The sequence below is a fragment of the Mobula hypostoma genome, chromosome 10, assembly GCF_963921235.1.
Source record: "Mobula hypostoma chromosome 10, sMobHyp1.1, whole genome shotgun sequence".
Classification (NCBI taxonomy): Eukaryota; Metazoa; Chordata; class Chondrichthyes; order Myliobatiformes; family Myliobatidae; genus Mobula; species Mobula hypostoma.
The window spans coordinates 51614842-51640603 of NC_086106.1; the positions used below are offsets into that span (position 1 = coordinate 51614842).

General features: G+C 43.4%; 1 protein-coding gene across 1 annotated transcript in view; it reads right to left on the reverse strand.

Annotated features, from left to right (window-relative positions):
- The window catches only part of LOC134352535 (sodium- and chloride-dependent neutral and basic amino acid transporter B(0+)-like), a 73452-nt gene that overhangs the window by 8039 nt on the left and 39651 nt on the right, over positions 1-25762 (reverse strand). The window contains exons 7-9 of the mRNA XM_063059797.1: positions 21568-21708; positions 20711-20939; positions 17418-17543 (exon numbers count right to left, since the gene is read on the reverse strand). Coding sequence (XP_062915867.1) covers positions 17418-17543; positions 20711-20939; positions 21568-21708 — 496 coding nt within the window. The remainder of the gene's footprint in view (positions 1-17417; positions 17544-20710; positions 20940-21567; positions 21709-25762) is intronic.

A 25762-nucleotide genomic window follows, 5' to 3' on the forward strand; every position in this document is an offset into this window, starting at 1 on the left:
TGATGTCAGCCAAAAGAGCGCAAAAGGTTTAAAAAGACCACCATATCCAGCAGGCAGCAGAGTGAGAGGCAGCAGAAAGGGAGTAGAAATAGCCCAGGAAATTATAGAACAGTGACTCTTACAGCGGGACATTGATAGGATGCAAAACTGGGCTGAGAAGTGGCAGATGGAGTTCAACCCAGATAAGTGTGAAGTGGTTCATTTTGGTAGGTCAAATATGATGGCAGAATATAGCATTAATGGTAAGACTCTTGGCAGTGTGGAGGATCAGAGGGGTCTTGGGGTCTGAGTCCATAGGATGCTGAAAGCAGCTGTGCAGGTTGACTCTGTGGTTAATAAGGCATATGGTGTATTGGCCTTCATCAATCATGGAATTGAATTTAAGAGCCGAGAGGTAATGTTGCAGCTAAAAAGGACCCTGGTCAGACCTCACTTGGAGTACTGTGCTCACTTCTGGTCGCCTCACTACAGCAATATGTGGAAGCCATAGAAAGGGTGCAGCGGAAATTTACAGTGATGTTGTCTGGATTGGGGAGCATGCCTTATGAGAATAGGTTGTGTGAACTCGGCCTTTTGTCCTTGGAGCAACAGAGGATGAGAGGTGACCTGATAGAGGTGTATAAGATGATGAGAGGCATTGATCATGTGGATAGTCAGAGGCTTTTTCCCGGGGTTGAAATGGTTGGCACAAGAGGACACAGGTTTAAAGTGATGGGGCGCAGGTACAGAGGAGTTGTCAAGGGTAAGTTTTTTACTCAGAGTGGTGAGTGCGTGGAATGGGCTGCCGGCAACGGTGGTGGAGGTGGATACGATAGAGTCTTTTAAGAGACCTTTGGATAGGTACATGGAGCTTAGAAAAATAGAGGGCTATACGTAAGTCTAGTAATTTCTAAGGTAGGGACATGTTCGGCACAACTTTGTGGGCCGAAGGGCCTGTATTGTGCTGTAGGTTTTCTATTTTTCTATGTATTTCTAGGAGCAGATGTACCAGCTTTCAGCTTGATTTTCAATCATGCATAATATTGCTCCCAGTCTGTGCTTACTAACCTCATGTAACATGAGTTGCTACACCCATAATAAGGGAACTTCTTTGAGATTTCTCCTGCTATTCAACATGCTTGGATGATCTTCTCAAATGAGAATAAAACGTTAAGGTTCTATCAGATAGGAAATCATTAGAAAGATGTGACAAAGGTTTGGAAGGTGTTGAATCATTGTGGGTAGAGCTAAGGAACTGCAAGGGTGAAAAAACCCTAAAGGGAGTTATATATAGACCCCCAAACAGTGGTAAGGGCATGGTCTGCAAATTACAATGGGAGGTAGAAAATGCATATCTAAAGCGCAATGTTACCATAATCATGGGGGATTTCAATATCCAAGTAGATTGGCAAGGTCAGGTTGGTGTTGGATCCCAAGAAGGGGAATTTCTAGAATTTCTGCAAGATGGCTTTTTAGAGCAGCTTGTGATTGAGCCCACTAGGGAATCAGATACTCTGGATTGGTTGTTGGCTAATGAACCAGAATTGATTAGACAGCTTAAGGTGGAAGAATCCTTGGGGAAAAGTGATCATAATATGATTGAATTCACCTTGAAACTTGAGGAGAAACTGAAGTCAGATGCATCAGAGTTACAGTGGAGTAAAGGGAATTACAGAGACAAGAGAGAAGAGATGGCCAGAATTGATTGGAAAAGGACACTGGCAGGGATGACAGCAGAGTGGCAATGGCTGTAATTTCTGGAAGCAATTCAGAAGGCACAGGACATATACATACCAAAGAGGAAGAAGTATTCTAAAGGAAAGCTGACAGACGTGTGGGAAGTTAGAGACTGGGAAGTTTTGAAAAACCGACAAAGGGCAACTGAAAAAGTCATTAAGAAGGTAAAGATGGAATACGAAAGTAAGGTAGCCAATAATTTTAAAGAGGATGCTAAAAGTGTAAAAGAGAGGTGAGAGTAGATATCAGTCCGCTGGAAAGCGATGCTGGAGAGGTAGTAATGGGGGACAAGCAAATGGTGGATGAACTGAATAAGTAATTTTCATTGCTTTTCACTGTGGAAGAGACTAGTAGCATGGTGGAAGTTCATAAGTGTCAGGGGTCAGAAATGGGTGAAGTTCCCATTATTAGGGAGAAGGTTCTTGGGAAACTGAAAGGTCTGAAGGTAGATAAGTCACCTGGACCAGATGGTGTACACTCCAGGGTTATGAAAAAGGTGGGTGAAGAGACTGTGGAGGCATTAGTAATGATCTATCAAGAACAATTAGATTCTGGAATGTTTCTGGAAGACTGGAAAATTATAAATGTCACTCTACTGAAGTCAGTTAGTCTAACTTCAATGGATGGGAAGATGTTGGAATTGATTGTTAAGGATGTGGTTTCAGGTACTTCGAAGTGCATGATAAAATAGAACATAGTCAGCATGGTTTCCTCAAGGGAAAATCTTGCCTGTGTCATAAGGTGGTGGCTGGGAACGGACCCAAGTGCAAGACACAGATACTGAAGTACTAGGGACAGGACTAGGATACAGGGCGATGGCAAGGACATGGACAGGAAAACCAGGAACCCGAAACAGGACTGACCAAGAGAGCTAGGAGCCCGGGCTTGGACTCCGAGCCAGAGACTGGACAAGGATCCAGTACCTGGGTCTTGCCTCTGGCTTGGACCCCAGAACTAGGCAAGGACGAGGGTTGGCAGGCAGGCAGGATGAGGCAGAAATCTACAAGCTTGAAGCTTGAGGCTAGAGGCTAGAGACTTGGCTTGGCTTGGCAAGAGGCTAGAGGCTAGAGGCTGGAGTCTACAGGCTCGAGGCTAGGCAAGAGACGAGGCAAGGCTTGGCAGGAGGCTGGTGACTTGAGACTAGAGGCGCGGCTGGAGGCTTGAGACTAGAGGCGAGGCTGGAGGCTGTAGATGAGGCGAGGCTAGAGGCTGGAGACGTGAGGCGAGGCTGGAGACTTGAGGCGAGGCTGGAGACTGGAGGCGAGGCGAGGCTGGAGGCGAGGCGAGGCTGGAGACGAGGTGAGGTGAGGTTGGAGACTTGAGGCGAGGTGAGGCTGGAGACTTGAAGCGAGGCGAGGCTGGAGGCGAGGCGAGGCTGGAGGCTGGAGACTTGAGGCGAGGCGAGGCTGGAGGCGAGGTGAGGCTGGAGGCTGGAGACTTGAGGCGAGGCGAGGTTGGAGACGAGGCGAGGCTGGAGACTTGAGGCGAGGCTGGAGATGAGGCGAGGCGAGGCTGGAGACTTGAGGCGAGGCTGGAGATGAGGCGAGGTGAGGCTGGAGGCTGGAGACTTGAGGCGAGGCGAGGTTGGAGACGAGGCGAGGCTGGAGACTTGAGGCGAGGCTGGAGACTTGAGGCGAGGCTGGAGGCGAGGCGAGGCTGGAGGCTGGAGACTTGAGGCGAGGCGAGGCTGGAGGCTGGAGACTTGAGGCGAGGCGAGTTTGGAGACGAGGCGAGGCTGGAGACGAGGCGAGGCGAGGTGAGGCTGGAGACTTAAGGCGAGGCGAGGCTGGAGGCTGGAGACTTGAGGCGAGGCTGAAGGCTGGAGACTTGAGGCGAGGCTGGAGACGAGGCGAGGCGAGGTGAGGCTGGAGACTTAAGGCGAGGCGAGGCTGGAGGCTGGAGACTTGAGGCGAGGCTGAAGGCTGGAGACTTGAGGCGAGGCTGGAGACGAGGCGAGGCTGAGGCTGGAGACTTGAGACTTGAGGCGAGGCTTGGCTCCTCCTGGGCAGGGCGCAGATCACCTGGGCAGGGTGCGGACCACCACCCAACAGAGGCAACAGACAGGAAGGGACAGAACCAACCCCAGGTAACGGCAAGATGGCCTGGTTTACCTGGGCAGAGTCAAGGGACAGGAAAGGAGCTAGGTACAGGGTGGCTCCAGGACCAGACAGCAAGACAAGGCAAGGCAAGACGAGAACTTCAGGTGAGGCGAGAGTTACCGGCAAGACAAGGCAGGGCTTCAGGCGAGGAAACAGAAGGCAGGGGAAGGGATACAAGGAGTAAGGACGAGAACAATCCAGCAGCCACGCTTGGGTCTCTGGAGGTATTTATGCAGCCAGCCCCAACGAGCATCAGCTGCCTCAATTAGCTCAACAAGGACAGAAACAGGGTAGATAGGAAAACCTGGACCAAGGGTCGATGGACCGGACCGTGAACCGGAATATGAACTTCTCGGACCGGACTATGACAGCCTGACAAATCTGTTGGAATTCTTTGAAGAAATAGCAAGCAGGATAGACAAAGGAGAATTAGTGGATGCTATGCACTTGGATTTTCAGAATACTTTTAGCAAGGTGCCACACATGAAACTACATAACAAGTTAAGAGTCCATGATATTACAGGAAAGAGTCTGGCATGGATAAAACAGTAGCTGATTGGCAGGAGAGGCAAAGAATGGGGATAAAGGGAGCCTTTTCTGGTTGACTGCTGCTGTCTAGTGGTGTTCCACAGGAGTCTATGTTAGGACCGCTTATTTTTATGTTATATATCAACGACTTGGATGATGGAACCGATAGCCTTGTTGTAAAGTTCGCAGAAGATACAAAGATAGGTGGAGGGGCAAGTAGTTTTGAGGAAGTAGAGAATCTACAGGAGGATTTAGACAGATTAGGAGAATAGGTAAAGAACTGACACACGGAATACAGTGTGGGAGTTGTATGGTCATGCACTTTGATAGAAGAAATAAAAGGGGAGATTATTTTCTAAATGGAGAGAAAATTCAGAAATCTGGGGCACAAAGGGACTTGGGCGTCCTCAGAGGATTCACGAAAGGTTAATTTACAGGTGGAGTTGGAGGTGAGGAAGGCAAATGCGATGTTAGCATTTACTTCAGGAGCACTTGAGGATAAAAGCAAAGATATAATGTTGAGGCTTGATAAAGAACTGGTGAGGCCTCATTTGGAGTATTCTGAGCAGTTTTGGGCCCCTTATCTAAGAAAGGATGTGCTGAACCTGGAATGGGTTCAGGATGATTGCAGAATTGAACAGCTTGTTGTATGAAGAGCATTTGATAGTTCTGGCCCGTATTCACTGGAATTCACAAGAATGAGGAGTGACCAAATTCAAACTTATTGAATGTTGAAAGGCCTTGATAGAGTGCATATGGAGAGGATGGGAGAGTCTACGGCCAGACAGACAGCCTCAGAATAGAGGGGTGTTCTTTTAAAATGGAGATGATAAGGAACTTCTTTAGCCAGAGAGTGGTGAATTTGTGTAATTCGTTGTCACGGGTGGCTGTGAAGGCTGTCATTGGGTATATTTCAGGCAGAGGTTGATAGATTCCTGATTAGTCAGGGCATGAAGGGATACAGGGAGAAGGCAGGAGACTGGGGCTGAGAGAGAAAATGGATCGGCCATGATGAAATAACAGAGCAGACTCCACAGGCCAAATGGTCTAATTCTGCTTCTATGTCTTATGGTTTTATGGTCTTCTGTAAGTTAATTTCCTGGTGTTTTCCTGAGGCCTTTAAAAGTGGAAATTTGTGGATACCTACTTCCTATTTTGTATTTAAAGATTAAAGTAGGGGATAATCTGCATAGATTAATGTCACAAAAATTCACAAGAGCTGCTCATCTCCCAAACAAACGAAGTTTCCAGACAGCTGAAGATGCCTTCAGGAATCATAGAATCAGAGAACACTACAGCACAGAAAGTGGCCCTTTGGCCCCTCTAATCCATGCCAAGCTATCAATCTGCCTAGTTTCATCAACCTGCACCGGAACCATAACCTTCCGACCATTCCCACACATGTACATATCCAAATTTCATTTAAATATTGAAATTGCACATGAATCCACCAATTCTGCTGGGAGTCCCACACCCTCACCACACTCAGAGTGAAGAAGAGCCACCTCATGCTTCCCTTAAATATTTCACCTTTTACCCTTAACCCATGACCTATAGTTCCAGACTTACCCTCCCCAACCTCAGTGGAAAAAGCCTGCTTGCATTTACCCAATCTATACCCCTCATAATTTTGCATAACTCTATAAGAGTTTAAAGTTCAAAGTAAATATTTTATTGACGTACATATATGTCACTATGTACAACCCTGAAATCCGTGCTCTTGCAGGCATACGCAGTAAATTAAAGAAACATAATAGAATCAGTGAAAGACTACACCAACAGGTTGGACAAACAACCAATATGCAAAAGACACCGAACTATACAAATACAAAAGAAAAAAATAAACAAAAATAAATAAATAAACAATAACTATTGAGAACATGAGATTCAGAGTACTTGAAATCGAGTGGTTAGGTTGTGTAACAGTTCAGTGATGGGGTGAATGAAGTTATCTCCACTCCATCAAGAGATTAATGTTTGGGGGTAATAACTGCGACTGAATGTGGTAGTGTGGGTCTTGAGGCTCCTGTATCTTTTTTCTGATGACAGCTGTGAGAAGAGAGCAGGGCCATGGTGGGTGAATCCTTGAGTATGTACATTGCTTTTCTGCGACAGTGCTTCATGCAGATGGGCATAATGGTGAGGGGGGCTTTACCCATGATGGACTGGGCCATATCCACTTGTTTTTATTGGATTTTCTGTTCACGGGCATTGATACTTCCATTCCAGGGTCTCCTCTGCAATGGAAGTTTTAGATATCATACTGAATCTTTGTAAACTCCTAAGGAAGTAGAGGGGCTGCCATGCTTTCTTTGTTACTGCACTTAATGAGCTGGGCCCAGGACAGGTCCCCTGAAATGATAACACCGAAGGCTGACCCTCTCCACCTCTAACTCCCTGATGAGGACTGGCTCATGGACCTCCAGTTTCTTCCTCTTGAAGTCAATAATCAGCTCCTTGGTCTTGCCCACACTGAGTGAGAGGTTGTCGTTTTGGCACCACTCAGCCAGATTTCCAGTCTCCCTTTTATATGTTGATTCACCCCCACCTTTGATTTCACCAATGACAGTGGTGTTGTCAGCAAACTTAAATATGCCATTGAGCTGTGCTCACAGTCATAAGTGTAAAGCGAGTAGAGCAGGGGGCTAAGCACACAGCCTTGTGGTGCACCGTGTTGATGGAGATCGTGGAGGAGATGTTGTTGCCAATCCAAACAGACTGGAGTCTGCAACTGAGGAAATGGAGGATCCAGTTGTACAAGGAGGTATCAAGGGCAAGGTTTTGAAACTTTTTGATTAGGTTTGAGGGATGATAGTATTGAATATCAAGCTGTAGTCAATAAAGGATATCCTGATGTATGTACCTTTGCTGTTCAAGTATTCCAGTGTTGAGTGACTAGCCCATGAAATGTATAATTTGCTATGGACCTGATGTGCTAGTAGGCAAATTGGACCAGATCTAAGTTACTTCTCAGGTTGGGGATTATATGTTTCATCACCAACCTCTCAAATCTTTGAGGCAGGTTACCACATTCTTCTTAGACACCGGTATAGTTCAAGCCTGCTTGAAGCAGGCAGGTATATCAGACTGTTGAAGCAAAAGGTTAAAGATATTGGTGAACCCTCCAGCCAATTGATCTGTATGGGTCTTTTGTACTTGACCAGGTACCTTATATGGGTCAGATGCTTTCTGTGGGTACACCCTCCCGAAGGATATTCTCACATCAGCCTCAGAGACAAAAATCACAGGGTCATTGGGGGATCTGGAAGTTTGTGAAAGTGCCTTCATGTTTTGATGGTCAAAGTCAGCACAGAAGGCATTGAGTTCATCTGGGAGCAAAGCCTTTGATGTCACCGATGATGCTTGGTTTCTTTTGTAAGAGGTAATAGCATTCAAGCCCTGCCACAGCTGTCGGGCATCCTTCAGTTATTCAAGTTTGGTCTGGAATTGCCAATTCGCACATCTGATGACTTTTCAGAGATTGTACCCTTAACCTCTTGTATCTAACTTGGTTGCCAGACATAAATGTCACTGATCTGACCATTTGCAGATTGCAAATCTCATGGTTTAGCAAGGGCTTCTGGTTGGGGAAGACTCTGGATGATTCTATGGGGACACACTCGTCTACAACTGTTTTCACAAAGTCCATAAGAACTGTGATGTATTCATTCAGATCCTCTGATGACTCCTCGAACATGCCCAGTCCACCGACTCAAAGGAATCCTGTATCCATTCCTCTGCATCCCGTAGCTACCTCTTTGTTGTCCTTATCTCTGAAGCCTTACTCTTTAGCCTCTGCCTGTATGTGGGTGGAAGGACAGTCAAGTGATCAGATTTTGTGAAATGCGGTCTGGGCATGAAACGGTAGGAATTCTTTATTGTTTAGTAGCAGTAGTATAATTTGTTGGGATCCCTAGTGCTGCATGTTAACTGCTGATGATGATTGGACAGAGATTTCTTCAAACAAGCCGGATTGGAGTCCCTGACTATGATCTGAAATGTGCTGGGATGGCCTGTTTCTTGTTTGGCAGCATTCAGTAACTCGAGTGCTTGATTAACATCAGCTTTTGGCAGTACGTAAGCTGCAGTCAGGATCACAGAGGAGAAATCTCTTGATAAGTAGAACAGTCGGGATTTAAACATTAGATGTTCCAGGTCTGGGGAACAAGAGTATGACAAACCGTCCCGTCTAGGCACCACAAAGAGTTTAGCATGAAATACAGACCGCCACCTCTTCCCTTCTCTGATAAGCAGTTCAGCCCATTCTATGTATCAAGAAGCCTTCAATTCTTACTGATTCATCTGCTGTGTCCGGAATGAGCCAAGTCTCCATGAAACACAGAACACAGCAATTCCCCTTTTCTCTCCGATACAGCAACCTTGTTCTTAGGTCCTATGTTTTGTTCTCCAGCAATTGCATGTTTGCCAACAAAATTCTGGGTAGAGGCAGTCCTATTCCTCTGCGTCTCACCCTGGTCTGGAGTCCTTCTGGCTTCTCTCTCTTCTGGCCATGGTGATGTACCTTCATCTGCTTAAAGGTGCTGTACCTGCATGCTCAAGAGTTAAGTCCGCTGAGTCCTTCAGAAGACTATGCAATCATTAATTCATTAAGACAATTCAGAAATAAATAGCTTAAAGAAAAAATACAGGCCATAGACAGTGGTGAGAATAATTCAAAGTAGGATGTTGAGAAGTTTTGTAAGCAGCCTATAACACATTCCTATGGTTCTCTGATACCATCTTCCACCCTACCCCCCTACCCTTTCCCTCATTCTCCCCACATTTTTCTAGGCTCTAGGACATAAATCATAAACTATTCAACCTTTCCTGATAACTCAGGTCTTCAAGTCTTGGCGACATCCTTGTAAATTTTTCTTACACTCTTTTAATCTTATTGAGATCTTTCCTATAGGTAGATGACAGAAACAGCGCACAGTACTCCAGATTCGGCTTCACAACTTCAATGTAATATCCCAACTCCTGTACTCACTACTTTGATTTATGAAGGCCAATGTGCCAAAAGCTTTTCTTTTTGACCCTAGCTACCTGTGATGCCACTTTCAAGGAATCATGAATTTATGTTCCCACTCCCCCTGTTCTACTGCACTCCTCAGTACCCTACCACTCACTGTGTAAGTCCTGCCTTGGTTTGTCCTCACAAAGTGCAACATCTGACACTTGTCTGCAATAATTTCCTTCTGCTATTTTTCAGTCTATTTTTCCAGCTGATCCAGATCCTGATGCAAGCTTTGATAGTCTTCCCCACTATCCACTACACCCCCAATCTTGGTGTTCGCCACTTTATCATTCAGGTCATTGATATAAATGACAAAAAGCAACCACCTATTGATCCCTGCAGCACACAGGCCTCCATTCCCAGAAGCAACTGTCTACTTTCACCCTCCAGCTTCTCCCACGAAGCAAATGTCTAATTTATTTTACTACCTCATCTTGAATGCCAAGTGACTGAACCTTCTTGACCAACCTCCCATGCAGAACCTTGTCAAATACCTTGCTAAAGTTCAGGTAGAAAACATCCACTGATTTGCCTTCATTAACTTTCCTGGTAACTTTCTGAAAAAAATAGCTGATCTCTTAGAATCCCTTCCAATAACTTGCCCACTACTAATGTCAGTCTCACTAGCCTATCATTTCCTGACTTATTCTTAGAGCTTTTCCTAAACAATGGAACAACCTTAGCTATCCTCCTACCCTCCTGTAGTTAAGCATGTTTTAAATATCTGTGCTAGGGCCCCTGTAATTTCTGCAATAGCCTCCTACATGGTCCGAGGGAACACAATATCAGGTCCTGGGGATTTATCGACCCTAATTTTTCTCAAGACAATGAACACCTCCTCCTCTCTGATCCGTATATGGCCCATGACCTCACTGCTGCTTTGCCTCGCTTCTATAGATGTGTCTCTCTGCCGAGTAAAGACAGATGCATAAAAACCTGTTCAAGATCTCCCCCCTTTCTTTCAGTTCCATGCACAGAAGACTACTCTGATCTTCCAGAAGACCAATTATGCCCCTTGCTACTGTTTTGTTCTTAATATTGTAAATCTGTAGAAGTCCTTGGGATGCTCCTTCACCTTGTCTGCAACAGCAACCTCATGCCTTTTTTTAGCTCTCCTGATTTCTTTCTTAAGAGTTCTCTTGCATTCCTTATAATCCTCAAGTATCTTATTTGCCACTCTCGCCTGTAGCTGCTATACACCTCCTTTTTCTTAACCAGGTCCTCAATATCTATTGAAAACCAAGGTTCCCTAAAATTGTTATCCTTGATTTTTATTTTGAAACATATAAACTCGGTTCTCCCGAAATTTCACTTTTGTAGACTTCCCACTCACCAAGTACACCTTTGCCAGAAAACAGCCTGTCCCAATTCACACTTGCCAGATCCCTTCTGGTAGCATCAAAATTGGACTTTTTCCCAATTTAGAATCTCAACCTGAGGCCAGACCAACTTTTTGCATAGTTATTTTGAAACTAATGACATTATGATCACTAGGTGCAAAGTGTACCCCTACACAGACATCTGACACTTGCCCTGTCTCATTCCCTGACAGATCTGGTATCACACTCTCTCTCAATTACACTTCTATGAATTGATTAAGGAAACTTTCCTGAACATACTTGACAAACTCTATCCCACCCAGCCCTTCTACAGTATGGGAGTCCCAATCAATATTGTTGTTCCTTTTCACGCCTTCCGGCGTATTGGGCCGCATTTTTGCTATTTCCATTGCATTTGACTGATTTTTTATGAGGCCGAGTTGCTAGTTTGACACTCAACCCAGCACAGTTGCAAAGCGTGCAAGGAGCTGGCTGGATTCAAACCCGGGCCTATTTGCCTCAAAGTCTGATGCTGATGCCACTACACCACTGGCAACTAAGTCAATATGTGGAAAGTTAAAATCCCCTCCTATCACAACCTTATGATCCTTTGTTCCTCTAGTTCCTGTGGACTGTTGGATGGTCTATAATACAATCCCATTAACGTGGTCATCGATTTCTTATTCCTCAGTTCCACCCATACCGCCTCAATAGATGAGATCTCCACTCTATCCTGCCTGAGCACAGCTGTGATATTTTCCCTAACTAGTAATGACCCCTTCCACCTTAACCCTTCCTGCTCTATCACATCTAGAGAAATACTGAGCAGCCAGTCCTGCCCCTCCTGCAAAAAGGTCTCACTAATGGCTACAATGTCATAATCCTACATGCTGACCCATGCCCTGAGCTCATCACATATCCTGCAATACTCCTTGCATTGAAATATACATAATTCTGAACATTAGTCCCACTATGCTCAATCTTTCAATTCCTGACTTTGCACGTAGGCTTAACAATAGCTTTCCCTGCATCCACTCCACTATCTGCTCTGATGTCTGGTTCTCATCCCCTGCTGCTCCAGTTTAACACCCCCACCATACAGCACAGAAAATAGCAAACCTTCCCACAAGGATATAAGTACCCCTCCTGTTCAGATGCAAGCTGTCCCAACTGTACAGGCTTCAGCGTCCCTGGTAGAGAGCCCAATGATCCAAAAATATGTGGCCTTTTCTCATGCACCATCTCCTTAGCTACAAGTTAAAATGTATAATCTTCCTCACAAGCATGTGGCACAGGTAACAATCCTGAGATCATAGCCCTGGAGGTCCTATCCTTTAAGTTATATCAGTTATCTCTTGAGAATAGATAGTCTGAGAAGCAGTTTAAATTTTGTTTTGCCATTCTTAGTAATTTCACAAACTTAGCCCAAACTAATTTTGAACAAATAATGATAGTCATTTAAAAGATTTTATTGCAGACAAGATTTTAAATGTTATTGACAGTTTTAAAAAGGACACAGCTATTGGCCTGGATTGTGAGTCTCTGCATAAGGTTCACAATATGGGCATCAAGGTATTAAATGGAATGCATTCTTCTTGGGTTCAATATGGCACTGTTATACACAATGTAAAAACAGTTGCCTGCAGGGTCTCCCAAACACTTGATTGCATGTAGGGGCTGCAGAGAAGTTGGCTGTTCACAAGCTGGGGTAAGACTTGTATTCAGTGTGGGCAGCACAGTGGCACAGCAGGTAGTAGAAACATAAAAACACAGAAAATCTACAGCACAATACAGGCTCTTCAGCCCACAAAGTTGTGCCGAACATGTCCTTACTTTAGAAATTACCTAGGGTTACCCATAGCCCTTATTTTACTAAACTCCGTGTACCTATCCAGGAGTCTCTTAAAAGACCCTATCATATCTGCCTCCTCCACTGTCGCTGGAAGCCCATTCTATGCTCTCACCACTCTTTATGTAAAAAACTTACCCCTGACATCTCCTCTGTACCTACTTCCAGGCACCTTAAAACTGTGCCCTCTTGTGCTAGACATTTCAGCCTGGGGAAAAAGCCTCTATCAATGCCTGTCATCATCTTATACACCTCTATCAGGTCACCTCTCATCCTCTGTCTCTCCAAGGAGAAAAGGCCGAGTTCACTCAAACTATTCTCATAAGGTATGCTACCCAATCCAGGCAACATCCTTGTAAATCTCCTCTGCACCCTTTCTATGATTTCTACATCTTTCCTGTAATGAGGCGACCAGAACGGAGCACAGTATTTCAAGTGGGGTCTGACCAGGGTCCTATATAGCTACAACATTACCTCTCAGCTCTTAAACTCAATCCCACGGTTGATTAAGGCCAATGCACTGTATGCCTTCTTAACCACAGAGTCAACCTGCGCAGCAGCTTTGAGTGTCCTATGGACTCGGACCCCAAGATCCCGCTGATCCTCCACACTGCCAAGAGTCTTACCATTATTACTATATTCTGCCATCATATTTGACCTACCAAAATGAACCGGCTCACACTTACCTGGGTTGAACTCTATCTGCCACTTTTCAGCCCAGTTTTGCATCCTATCGATGTCCCGCTGTAACCTCTGACAACCCTCCACACTATCAACAACCTCCATGCAGAATATGACCTGTCTACAACCACACTTTGCCTTCTGTGGGCAAGCCAGTTCTGGATCCACAAAGCGACATCCCCTTGGATCTCATGCCTCATTACGTTCTCAATAAACCTTGCATGGGGTACCTTGTCAAATGCCTTGCTGAAATCCATATACACTACATCTACTGCTCTTCCTTCATCAATGTGTTTACAGTAGTCACATCCTCAAAAATTTCAATCAGGCTCGTAAGGCATGACCTGCCTTTGACAAAGCCATGCTAACTATTCCTAATCATATTATGACTCTCCAAATATTCATAAATCCTGTCTCTCAGGATCTTCTCCATCAACTTACCAACCACTGAAGTAAGACTCACTGGTCTATAGTTTCCTGAGCTATCTCTACTCTCTTTCTTGAATAAGGGAACAACATCGGCAACCCTCCAGTACTCTGGAACCTCTCCCGTCCCCATTGATGATGCAAAGACCATCATCAGGAGCTCAGCAATCTCTTCCCTTGCCTCCCACAGTAGGCTGGGGTACATCTCGTCTGCTCCCGGTGACTTATCCAACTTGATGCTTTCCAAAAGCTCCAGCACATCCTCTTCCTTAATATCTACATGCTCAAGTTTTTCAGTCTGCTGTAAGTCATCCTTACAATTGCCAAGAACCTTTTCCGTAGTGAATACTGAAGGAAAGTATTCATTAAGTACCTCTGCCATCTCCTCAGGTTCCATACACGCTTTTCCACTGTCACACTTGATTGGTCCTATTCTCTCACGTCTTATCCTCTTGCTCTTCACATGCTTGTAGAATGCCTTGGGATTTTCCTGAATCCTGCTCACCAAGGCCTTCTCATGGCCCCTTCAGGCTCTCCTAATTTCATTCTTAACGTCCTTCCTGCTAGCCTTATAATCTTGTAGATCTCTATCATAAACCTAGTTTTTTGAACCTTTCATAAGCTTGTTTTTCCTTCTTGACTAGATTTATAACAGCCTTTGTACACCATGGTTCCTGTACCCTACCATCCTTTCCCTGTCTCATTGGAATGTACCTACACAGAACGCCACGCAAATATCCCCAGAACATTTGCCACATTTCTTCCGTATGTTTCCCTGAGAATATTTGTTTCCAATTTATGTTTCCAAGTTCCTGCCTGATAGCCTCATATTTCCCCTTACTCCAGTTAAACACTTTTCTAACTTTTCAGTTCCTATCCCCCTCCAGTGCTACGGTAAAGGAGATAGAATTGTGATCACTATCTCCAAAATGCTCTTCCACTGAGAGATCTGATACCTGATCAGGTTCATTTCACAATACCAGATCAAGTACAGCCTCTCCTCTTGTAGGCTTACCTACATATTGTGTCGAGAAACCTTCCTGAACACACCTAACAAACTCCATCTAAACCCTGCAGAGGCTCTGTAGACAACCCCTCCATGACTTCCTCCTTTTCTGCAGCCGTGACACTATCTCTGATCAACAGTGCCATGCCCTCGTCTCTTTTGCCTCCCTCCCTGTGCTTTCTGAAATATCTGAAGCCTGGGACTTGAAGTAACCATTCCTGCCCCTGAGCCATCCAAGTCTCTGTAGTGCTGCTGTCTGATAGTTCCAGGGACCTGGGTTCAAACCTGACCTCTTGTGGTGTCTGATTGGAGTTTGCATTTGTTCGTTCCCCTACTCCTCCCCACTCACATCTCAAAAGTCTGCTACTAGAAAGGATCACGGGTTGGTGTAAGTTGCCCTTTGTGCCGTTGGGTGGGAGTTAGGCGAAAGTTGATGAGTAGTGAGGGAGAGTAGGTTGCAGGGAAAATGGGACTGATAGTAATGCTGTGATGGGCTGAATGTGCTCCTTCACTGTTGAAAAGAAATCACGAGGTAAACATATGCAACCACAATGTATCTTGAAGGACTGGCAGAACTTCACTTTGCCATCATAATCAAAGTTTTGAGTATAGGAGTTGGGATGTTATGGCAAGGTTGTATAAGACATTGGTGAGGCCAAATTTGGTATATTTTGTGCCATTCTGGTCACCTAACTACAGGAAGGATATCAGTAAGATTGAAAGAGTGCAGAGAAGATTTACTAGGATGTTGCCGGGTCTTCAGGAGTTGAGTTACAGGGAAAGATTGAACAGGTTACGACTTTATTCCTTGGACCGTAGAAGAATGCTGGGAGATTTGATAGAGGTTTACCAAATAATGAGGGGTATACACAGAGTAAATGTGAGTATTGTTAATCAGTTATTTGATAATTTGATTCTTCATTGTATATATTGACATGTTGACTTGATTACCTTAATGTTTTTTTTGTTGATCTTTAATAATAATTAATAAAAAAGATTTTAAAAATGAAAATTTTAAATGCGAGTAGGCTCTTTTCACTTAGATTAGGAGAGATAAATAGGAGAGGACATGGCTTTAGGGTGAAAGGGGAAAGGTTGAGGGGGAACATTGGGGGAACTTCTTCACTCAGAGAGTGATGGGAGTGTGGAACCGGCTGCCACCTGACATGGTAAATGCGGGCTCACTCTTAAGTTTTAAGAACAAATTGAATAGATACATGGATGGGAGAGGTCTGGAGGGTTATGGACTGGGTGCAGGTCAATGGGACTAGCGGCATAAAGTTTTGGCACGGACTAGTAGGTCCAAATGGCCTGTTTTCTGTGCTGTAGTGTTCTATGGTTCTATGGTTCTAAGCCATACGATTAACCTAAGATGACAGAGGCTGGCATAGTGACACAGCTATTAAAGACGTGGCCTCATAGCTCCAGGGATTTAGTTGTATCCTGACCCCTGCTGATGTCAGTATGGAATGTGCACATTCTTCCTATGGAATTCCTCTCACATCCCAAATACATGTGGATATGCAGGCCAACCGGCCATTGATAAAGGGTAGTGATCTGGAGGAGTTTCTGGTAACGTTGACAAATAGAAAGTGGTGTTTACATAGTTTTAATGTTAATGAGTGTTTGAAGATTAGCACAAACCCAGTCGATTAAAGTGCCTGTTCTGCGCTGTGTGTACCCGATATTCTCTCAGCCTAACTGAACGGTGACAGAGGACTCCTTGTGTGATAAATGGCAAACACTGCATGCAACTGCCAAAGCTAAGCAATCCAATTACCAGTCAATTCCATCATGACTCTGTAGTCCTGCCACATCCCATTGCGAAAGGAGAGAGGTGGTGCAGGAGGGTCTTGGAGGGGAATGTGTATAATTAAAATATCTCTGTTCGTAGTGACCATAAGGTCCAGAATGTGAGTTTGAAGGATGAAGCTGAACCAAATGTTGACCAATCACAACCAATTCAGCCAGAAGTACCAAGGATGATGCCTCTTCAGATCCTCACAAACAGCAAATTCCAGCCTTGAGTCAAATGGATACAATCTGTGTAATATCAAGGAACAACTAAAACCACTGGTTATGGCAAAGGCCAAAGGCTCATGAAATGTGAGGTTATTGTGATATGCAAAAGAATTCTTTCTACTTCTAGGTAAGCTCTTTCTCTTACAAACCTGATATCTACCCAGTAATGTGTAATTTTTCTTCCAGCTACATCTTGTCCACAAAAATCTAGGACGAATCCAGTCTGGCTGAACTATACCCAGTCAGTCTGTTCTGAAAGTTTTCAACGCCAATGATGGGCTTAGACTGGATTTCCTTTGAGTATGAAGAAGCTTAGTGATAGGGGTGGCTGCCCTTGACTTCAAGGCAACAGTTGATTGGGAGTGGCATCAGGAGTCTTAATAAAAGTCAATGGAGATCAAGTGAAAGATCTTTCAAATGTTAGAGCCATATTATGCACAAAGGAATTGGGTTGAGGCTGTTAGAGGTCTGTCACCCTTGGTACAACAATGTGCTAACAGCTTATTGAACAATATAATAAACAAAGAAAGAGAGGTAATTCAGAGTTTGGTTTGAGATCCACCTGCAGCTAGGGATAGATGTAATTGGGTTGAAACATTATAATGTTTTTCCAAAATACATTCATAATTATTTCAATAGCAGTATGCAGTAAGGAAATTAATATAAATGCATTCAGAATTACTTATCTAATCAATTAGCAGCTTTGCTTTTGATAATATGGGATGGAAATGAAGTTAAAAATTGTTACACTCACCTACTAGTACAGACTGACTGGAAAACCCCAGTGCAATAATTGTGCAGAAAAATATAACAGACCAAAGAGGAGAAATTGGCAAATGACGAAGAGCTTCTGGGCAGACAACAAAAGCCAATCCAAAACCTGGAGTGTGGAAGAAAAGTAGTCTGGCTTCAATAATGAGACTAAAGTTGGTCATAACAGATTTGTGTTAAGCAACACTCAATCCAGTGATAACAATTTGGTTTTGCAGTTGAAGTAACTGAACAGCACTGACTGGCCTATTCCCAACCTGCCCCCATTTCCTTTTGCTACAAGGAACAGTTGGAATCAGCCTCACTATAGGTAGCCTGCTTCACCATTTGCCAATACCATGTGTGGCTCAGCAAGTTACCAAAATAGCAACTAAAATGAAGCACATGAACACTCCCAGTATTTTATTAGTTCAAGTTTAGTCCACTGAAAATCTGGTCCGCAGACTTCATTTGAAACCATTTGACTGGATTGTTATAGACAGTAAAGCACACCCTCAAGCAAGTCTCTAGGGGCAAGGGCATAGACCAGATCAGGAGTCTGACTCTGTAACTGACCAGATATGGCAGTTTGACAAGTTGACTGCTACCTGGTTCATTCTCCCACTTTGCAGTAAACCCTCCCAGTGTACAGTTCCACTGCCCCATCAAATAGTAACACTGTGAAATAACTCTTCTTTTGGTCCACAGTGAGCATGTCCCAGCAGAAGATCTGAACTCACCTCAAGGCACCATGCCTCAGGCAAAATAATATAAAAAGAGAAGCAGCAGAAGCCCCAGTCAACCTCTTAGCTACACAAGTCTGCCCTGCTATGGCTGATCCCTCACTACATTCATTTGGTCTACCCGTCTCCATACCCCCAATCCCTTATTGATCTTAGCATTAGTTCCCCAACGACTAGGCACCAACTTTAAGTAACTTACAGTCCCCAGCCTTTCTCCTCCTCATCTTAAGCCTACACACCTTATTCAAAGTCAATGCCTTTAGTCCCAGACTTCACAGCCAGAGGAAAGAGCTTTCTGTCCTATCAAATACTCTCAAAGGATTGCCAGTCGAATTCCCTAAATTTAAATGCCAAAATGTCAGCCTTACTCAGCCAATCCCATTATCCTTGCAATCAGTCCAAGATGACTGTGAAATGTAGATTCTAGGGACCTAAAACTGGATACAGCGTTCCAATGCTCTCTACATTTGTAAGACGTCATCAACCATGTATCATTTTTCTTGCCATATTTTCTTGTACCTGCAGAACCAATCCAAGTTTCCCCATACACCAACAATTATATTTCTCACTTTTTAAAAAGTTGTTTTGCTACTCTTCGTTCCAAAGTGAATGAAATCATATCTTCATATATTGTTCATCTTTCTGCTCACACGTTCATCCTGTCCATAGATTATTCCTTCTTCGCTATTCCCCTTAGCACTACGTCAGCGTTAAACTAGAATATGTTATATTTTGTCTTCAATACAAATGGCAGAGTGCTGAGGACCAATTTTGGCCCCGGTGACTGTCATCCTGCAGAGTGACTAAGTTACACATTCTTCTCTTTGTTTGATGACCATTCCCATTGCTACACTCATGATAATATATCACTTATATGATGGCACTGAGCCTCAATGTCCTTTCGGATTGTGGTTCAGACTTAGTTTATTAACTTTGTAGGGATGGTTTTTGGGAACAGTGCAGGTTGGGTGAGGGTGTTCAGGTTCAGGTATAGGGACAGAAATGGACAGAGTGAGGTCAGAGGTGGAGAACGTTGAGTTAGGTGAAGGAGTGTGTGTTGGTGTTCAGGACAGAATGCTCTGAACTCAGAGGCCAGTGAAACCTGAGGACAGAGGGTTAAGGTCTGCGGGCATTGAGAAAGAAAGGCTGCTATTCCACAAGGTCAGCTATTCCCAGGATTTGGAAGCTTAAGGAGGTCATTTGGCAGTTCCTGAGGCCAGAAACCTGTAATTGGCAAGTTCTGGGGTTAAAACCCATATGTCTGCGAATCTGGAGATCGAGACACAGAGGTCAGTGAGCCTGGAGGTCAACATTTTGTGATCAGCAAGCCCTGGTGTTGATATCCAGAGGTCGGTGAGTTTGGAAGTTGAAGCCTCAAGGTCAAAGACCAAAGTTGGTGAACCTGGTGGTTGAGGCTTGAAGATCAAAGACTCTGGATGTCATATTTGGAGGTCGGAGGCCTGATGGTTGCGAATCTGGGACAGGGACTGGATGTTGGAGGCCAGATGTCTGAGATTCTGCTAAAACAGGTAGAGGTCAGAGGCAGGGAGGCAACCTATCCTGGAGTTGGAGATCTGTCTGTGTGTGAATGGGTGGATGGAAGGGTGGAAAATGCACTGGTTTTGCCGTTGATGTTTTGTTTTGTTGTTGTTTGTGTTGTTCAGCAGAACATTGTGGGCTACGTTGGCGTCAGAATGTGTAGTGACACTTGTGGGCAGCTCCCAACACATTGTTAATGCAAGCAACGACTTTCACTATATATTCCAATGTACGTGTGATTTATAAATAAATCTGAATATGAACCCATAATCTTGTGAGTCTTTAATTCATATATGCATCTTTTTGTGTGTTCCCTGAATCTGAGTGTTTTTCTCCCTTTGATTCTGTTAGCTCTATCCTAAAATGGTTTTCTCAAACAAGACCTTCCCTTCACACAACTGTTTTGACTCAAACTCTATTAGTTTCTAAATTCCCTGTTACCACCGAGCCAAAGAGGGATGTAATACTCACAGAGTACTACACTTGATCTTAGATAAAACGCCGAGTACTAAGTGCCTTTTTATTCAAAACCATAAAGATTAACAGATCCTTCAACTCAATGAGTCCATATAATCCATAAAGCAAGCATTAATATTAATCCTGCCATAACCGATGTTATCAACTCCATATTCCTATCAGCTTCCTCCAAATTGAACTAGTCAAATTGTACACCATGGAGAACTTACAGCACCCAGTTAACCAGCCAACTTCTCCTCTTAATTATGAGGGAGAAAATGAAAGGAAATGCACATGGTGACAGGGGAGACGTGCTAACTCCACACAGACAGCGCTGGAGGTCAGTGATGAACCCTGTGAGGCAGCAGCTCCACAAGCTGTATCATTGGGGAAGGATGTTCTCTATATCCAACATGGCGAATGTCTAACTCTAAATTTACCAATAGTAATAGACAACTTCGCAATTAGGCTCTTAGAACTTGACAGATGCTAAAATGGTCATAAACCTTACAGATAGAACACAAACTGTAAATTGATAAGTTCTTCTGTTTACTAGTACCTGAATGAGTCACTTCAGAAACCGGCATATTCGTATCATATGACAAATGTCCAAGAATAGCAAATATGGCGAATCCAGCAAACATGCTTGTGAGGCCATCGATAATACAAATACTGATGGCATCTGTGCAACAGTCATTGTGGAACTTGTTGTAGGACGACAGAGCAATCAGCCCACCCAAGGTCACTGACAGGGAATAGAAAGTTTGTGTTGCAGCATCTTTCCAAACCTGTTGGGAGTGAAGCAGAATCAATTAGTGGTGGGTAATTTTCCTCATATTTTGCCAACGTTTACCTCACCTGCCATCTAAATGGCAGATAATATTGCAGCTGGTTTCAGAGCTTTAAGTCAAGATTATTACCTCACATCTTGGTCATGTAAGCATCATCGTTGCTTCATGTACAAAGCTGCCATGAGCATCATTGTCAAACACAGAACATTGCAAAGACCATGCACCCATTCTGTAGGTGTAATCTACCTCAGCCGTTTCCTGGATCTCATGTAGCAGACTTTGCTGTTAAATGCCCTCAAGCTCTGACTAGAAACTTGTGTGTGTGTGTGTGTGTGTGTGTGTGTGTGTGTGTGTGTGTGTGTGTATGTGTGTGTGTGTGTGTGTGTGTGTGTGTGTGTGTGTGAATTTCCAGCCTATTAAATCATGGTTTCCTTTATCATGGGAGATAATCAAATCACATATCTGGATTCCCGAAGCAAACTGAAGGACTGAACTCAGTTTTTTGACTGCTAAAGCGCAATTTGAGATTTGGTTCACAATTTTCAGATGACCTATGAGGTTTGAGTTCAGAGAAAAATGGAGAAATTAATAATCTTGTATTACTTGAGTTAGCAAGTATGTTTACCTCAGCATCAGCGAGCTTGGAGAAGTCTGACTGGTTTCCCATGTAGAATTCGATCCCTTTGTTAGCGCCAGTCAAGGTCACCCCTCGGATCAAAAGTAAAATCAGACCGAAGTAAGGGAATGTCACGGTGAAGTAAACCACCTGGCCACAGAGAAGGATTGTTGAATTGTCAATGGTTACAATATTAATCTAATTGAATAGTAAACTATTAGGACTATGTTCAAAGCAGAAATATGTAGAGGACAAAGATCTACTCTAAATAGAGAAAAGCTAATATGTATTGATAATCAAAGTAATAAGAAATTCCAGCCAGTGTAATGGGCCAAATACACTCAGTGGCCACTTATTAGGGACCTCCTATACCTAATAAAGTGGCCATGAAGTATAAGTCCACAATTTCTGCTGCTGTAGCCCTTCCACTTCAAGGTTTGACATGCTGTGCATTCAGAAGTGCCCTTCTGCATACCACTGTTGTAACAGGTGATTATTTGAGTTGCTGTCTGCTTGAAACAGTCTGGCCACTTTCTTCTGACCTCTCTCATTAACAAGGCATTTTTCACCCACAGAACTGCCACTTACTCTATGTTTTTGTTTTTGCACCATTTTCTGGAACTTTTCTGAGACTGTTGCATGTGAAAATCCCACAAGATCAACAGTTTCTGAGATACTCAAACCACCCCATTTGGCACGAACAATCATTCCATGGTCAGAGTAAGTTAGATCACATTTCTTCCCCATTATGATGTTTGGTCTGAACAACACTGAACCTCTTGAACATGTCTGCATGCTTTTATGCAACTGCTATATGACTGGCTGATTAGATGTTAGCATTAATGAGCAGGTGTACAGGCATACCTAATAAAGTGACCACTGAGTGTATAGTGCATGTAATTGAATAAAATTAATGTCTGTATTTATACAGTGTCTGTCCCAGCTGCTTCATAGGCAACACTGAGGATGCGGCAGGTGATATGTACACAGAAAGCTCCCACAAATAGCGCAATGGTAGTAACAGGGTAATCTATGTTAGAAATGACAGTGAAAGGTAAACATTGGCCAAGGCAGCAAAACAATAGAATGTCATTGTCTGACCAACAGAGTGAATGAAGCAATGATTTAACTTTTAAGACAAGAAATGGCACTTCAAACCTGCAAACATCCCACACCATTGCATAGAAGTTCAGCCTAAATGTTAATGCTGAAGAAGGTGACTGAGCCATAACTTACATATTTAAGGAAAAAATCTGTTTTTCATATGTAAAGAAACCCTCAGTCAAGTAAGAAATTGAAAATCAAGCCTATTGTTAATCAGGAGAGCAACCTTTCCTCAATATCAAGAAGGTGAATGAGCTGGTCATTAACTTAGGAAGTGGAGCAGAGTACATGGCTTTGTCTCAATCAATGATGCTGAAATGGAGATGGTTGAGAGCTTTAAATTACTTGGTATAAATGTCACCACAATTTGCCCTGGTTCAGCCACAATGGCCAACAAAACACAGTAGTGTGTCTACTTCTTCAGAAGATTAAGGATACTCGGCATTTCACCTATGACTCTTATAAATTTCTTCAGATGTATCACAGGAAGCATGCTATTCGGATGCAACCACTCTGTACAAGACAGCAAGAACTTGCAGAGAGTTGTGGACATGGATCATTCCATCACACAAACCAGCTACACCATTACCTCCACGTACATTTCCCATTGACCTGGGAATTATTAAGGACCCCTACCACGCTGGTCACTCTCCCTTCTCCTTCTGTCTTGTTGGACAGAAGATGCGAAAGCTGAGCGTGTGTATCACTAGACTCAAGGACAGCTCCCGCCCCACTGACCAGACTTCTCACACACTGAAATATGAACTCTTGATCTATCAATCTACCTCATCATGTCCTTACATGTTATTTTTCTACCTGCACTGTACTCTGTAACTGCATGACTAGATTCTGCATTTTGCTTTTCCTTTTACTACCTCAGTATTTTTATGTATGACATGATTTGTCTGAGTGGCTGAAAAACAAAATCTTTCAATGTATCTCAGTAAAAGTTGCAATAATCAACCAATAATAATCATCTGTTGTGCCAAACAAAATCTTAGGACAAGTGAAAATTCTGCATAGTCATGCTTGGAAAGTCAGAAACTGCCTTTACCCTTGGCAATGACCTACATTGAGAACAATGAGGGCAAATAGTTTCTTGAGTGGAAGCTCCTGTATAGAAGGCAATTCAGAAAAGGTTGACAGAAGTTCCGATAGGTCAATTGGACATTTGTAGCAGATGACATCAGAGTGTGGCAATTCATTGTAAGCTTGTCTCTGTAGATCTATTCATTACTTCTTTCACAGTCATTGTACTCTTTTACATATAAATTCTGAGACCAGCACTGCAGTTTCTCTGTAACTGTAATACTGAATTCTGCACTCTGTTACTGCCTTTCCTTTCGACCACCTCAATGTGATGAAATTATCTGTATGGATGCTATGCTAAGCAAAGATTTGCACTGTATCTCATTATGTCTGACAACAACGAACTAATTTACCAAACTTCCTTGTTTGTTGTCAACGGCTGTTTTTTTTCCTCTCCTTGCTATTATCAACATCTAAGAATGTCAATAGAAATAAGCACAGTGGGAAGGAAGTTACTACCTCACTGTCCACACTAAGTATGAAATCAAATAATGCATCTATGTGGAACTATGATCCTACAATTTGTTTTTAATGGAACTGATTTGCAGAAATGATATGCACTAGTAGTGTGCAATTTATAATGGTGAATATTGGCACTCAAAGAAACAACTTTGGCACTCAAAGACACGTCTTGGGTGTGTCCCAGCAGCTGGTTCTGTTGCATTAAGACCTCAGCTACATGGATTCAATCCTGACCTCCAATCCTGTGGAGTTGTCACATTCTCCATGTGGGTTTCCCTGGGTGCTTCAGATTGCCCCCAACATCCCAGGTTTAATTAGACATTTTAAATTACCCCTTTGTGTAGGCTGGTTATGATAGAGATCAAATAGGAATTGATAGATATATTAGAGAGAATAAGTTACACAGGGCAGGGAAATAAGGAGAAGGGGAATAGGACTTATGGGATTGTTCCCCTGGGAGCTAGAATGGATCCAATGGGCCAAATATCCTCCCTCTATGCTCCTAAATGATAAAGTGTGGCAAACGTTTGAAAAGGCAAAGAGTATGCTGGTCTCAGTTAGCAAGAGGATTTGAGTAAAAGTTTTTTTGTTACAGTTATACAATATAAAGTCATGGTTAGACCACCTGGAATACTGTGCACAATTTTGGTCTCACTACCAAAGAGAAAATGAATTTATTGTAGATGGAGTGCAGCCAATGTTTATCAGACAGATCCCCTGGATATCGATCTGTCATATGAGAAGTCTGGGTCTTTGTTTTATGAGAACAAGAAGTGAGAACAGCAAAGGTTCTGTGAGCACCCGACAGCGTTAATGCAGGGACTGGTAAATTAGACATGAAACGGCGAAAGGACTTTTTCCAATCCACATCAGAGATTCTGTAGAGGCACAGTCATCCATATCAATCAAATCTGAGAGCAATAGATTGCTGACTAGCACAGAAATCAAGGAATGTGGGCTAGGAATCATAAACACAAGATATTCTGCAACTGCTGCAAATCCAGAGTAACATACACAAAATGCTGGAGGAAATCAGCATATAGAGAAAGGGATAAACATTGGACATTTCAGCTGAGACCTTTCACCAGGACTGTGGTCGTGCTTTAGCTGACATATTGTGGGCAGAGCTTCCAAGCCTGAAGGGAAATCAGAAAACTTCAGATGCTGCAACTCTGAAGTGAAAACAGTAAATGTTGAGAACATTCAGTAGATCAGGCTGCACCTGGGATAGAGAAACAGAACTAAAGTTTCAACCTATCTCACTCCCTGTCTCTGCTGAAAGAACTTTTAATTTGTCAACATGATGAAGGAGTGATGGAGTTATTTGAGATGGGCTGAGGCCAGGATTGTCATAGGAACTAGTTTTAGAGATAATTCAGTCAATGGGTTAAAGGGTATTCCCTTTCTGAGTTCCACCAGCAACATTATTTTACATGTCAATGACTTGGATGATGGAATTGATGGTTTTGTTGCAAGGTTTGAAGATGATACGAAGCTACATAGGGGTGCAGGTAGTTTTGAGGAAGTAGAGTGGCTACAGAAGGACTTA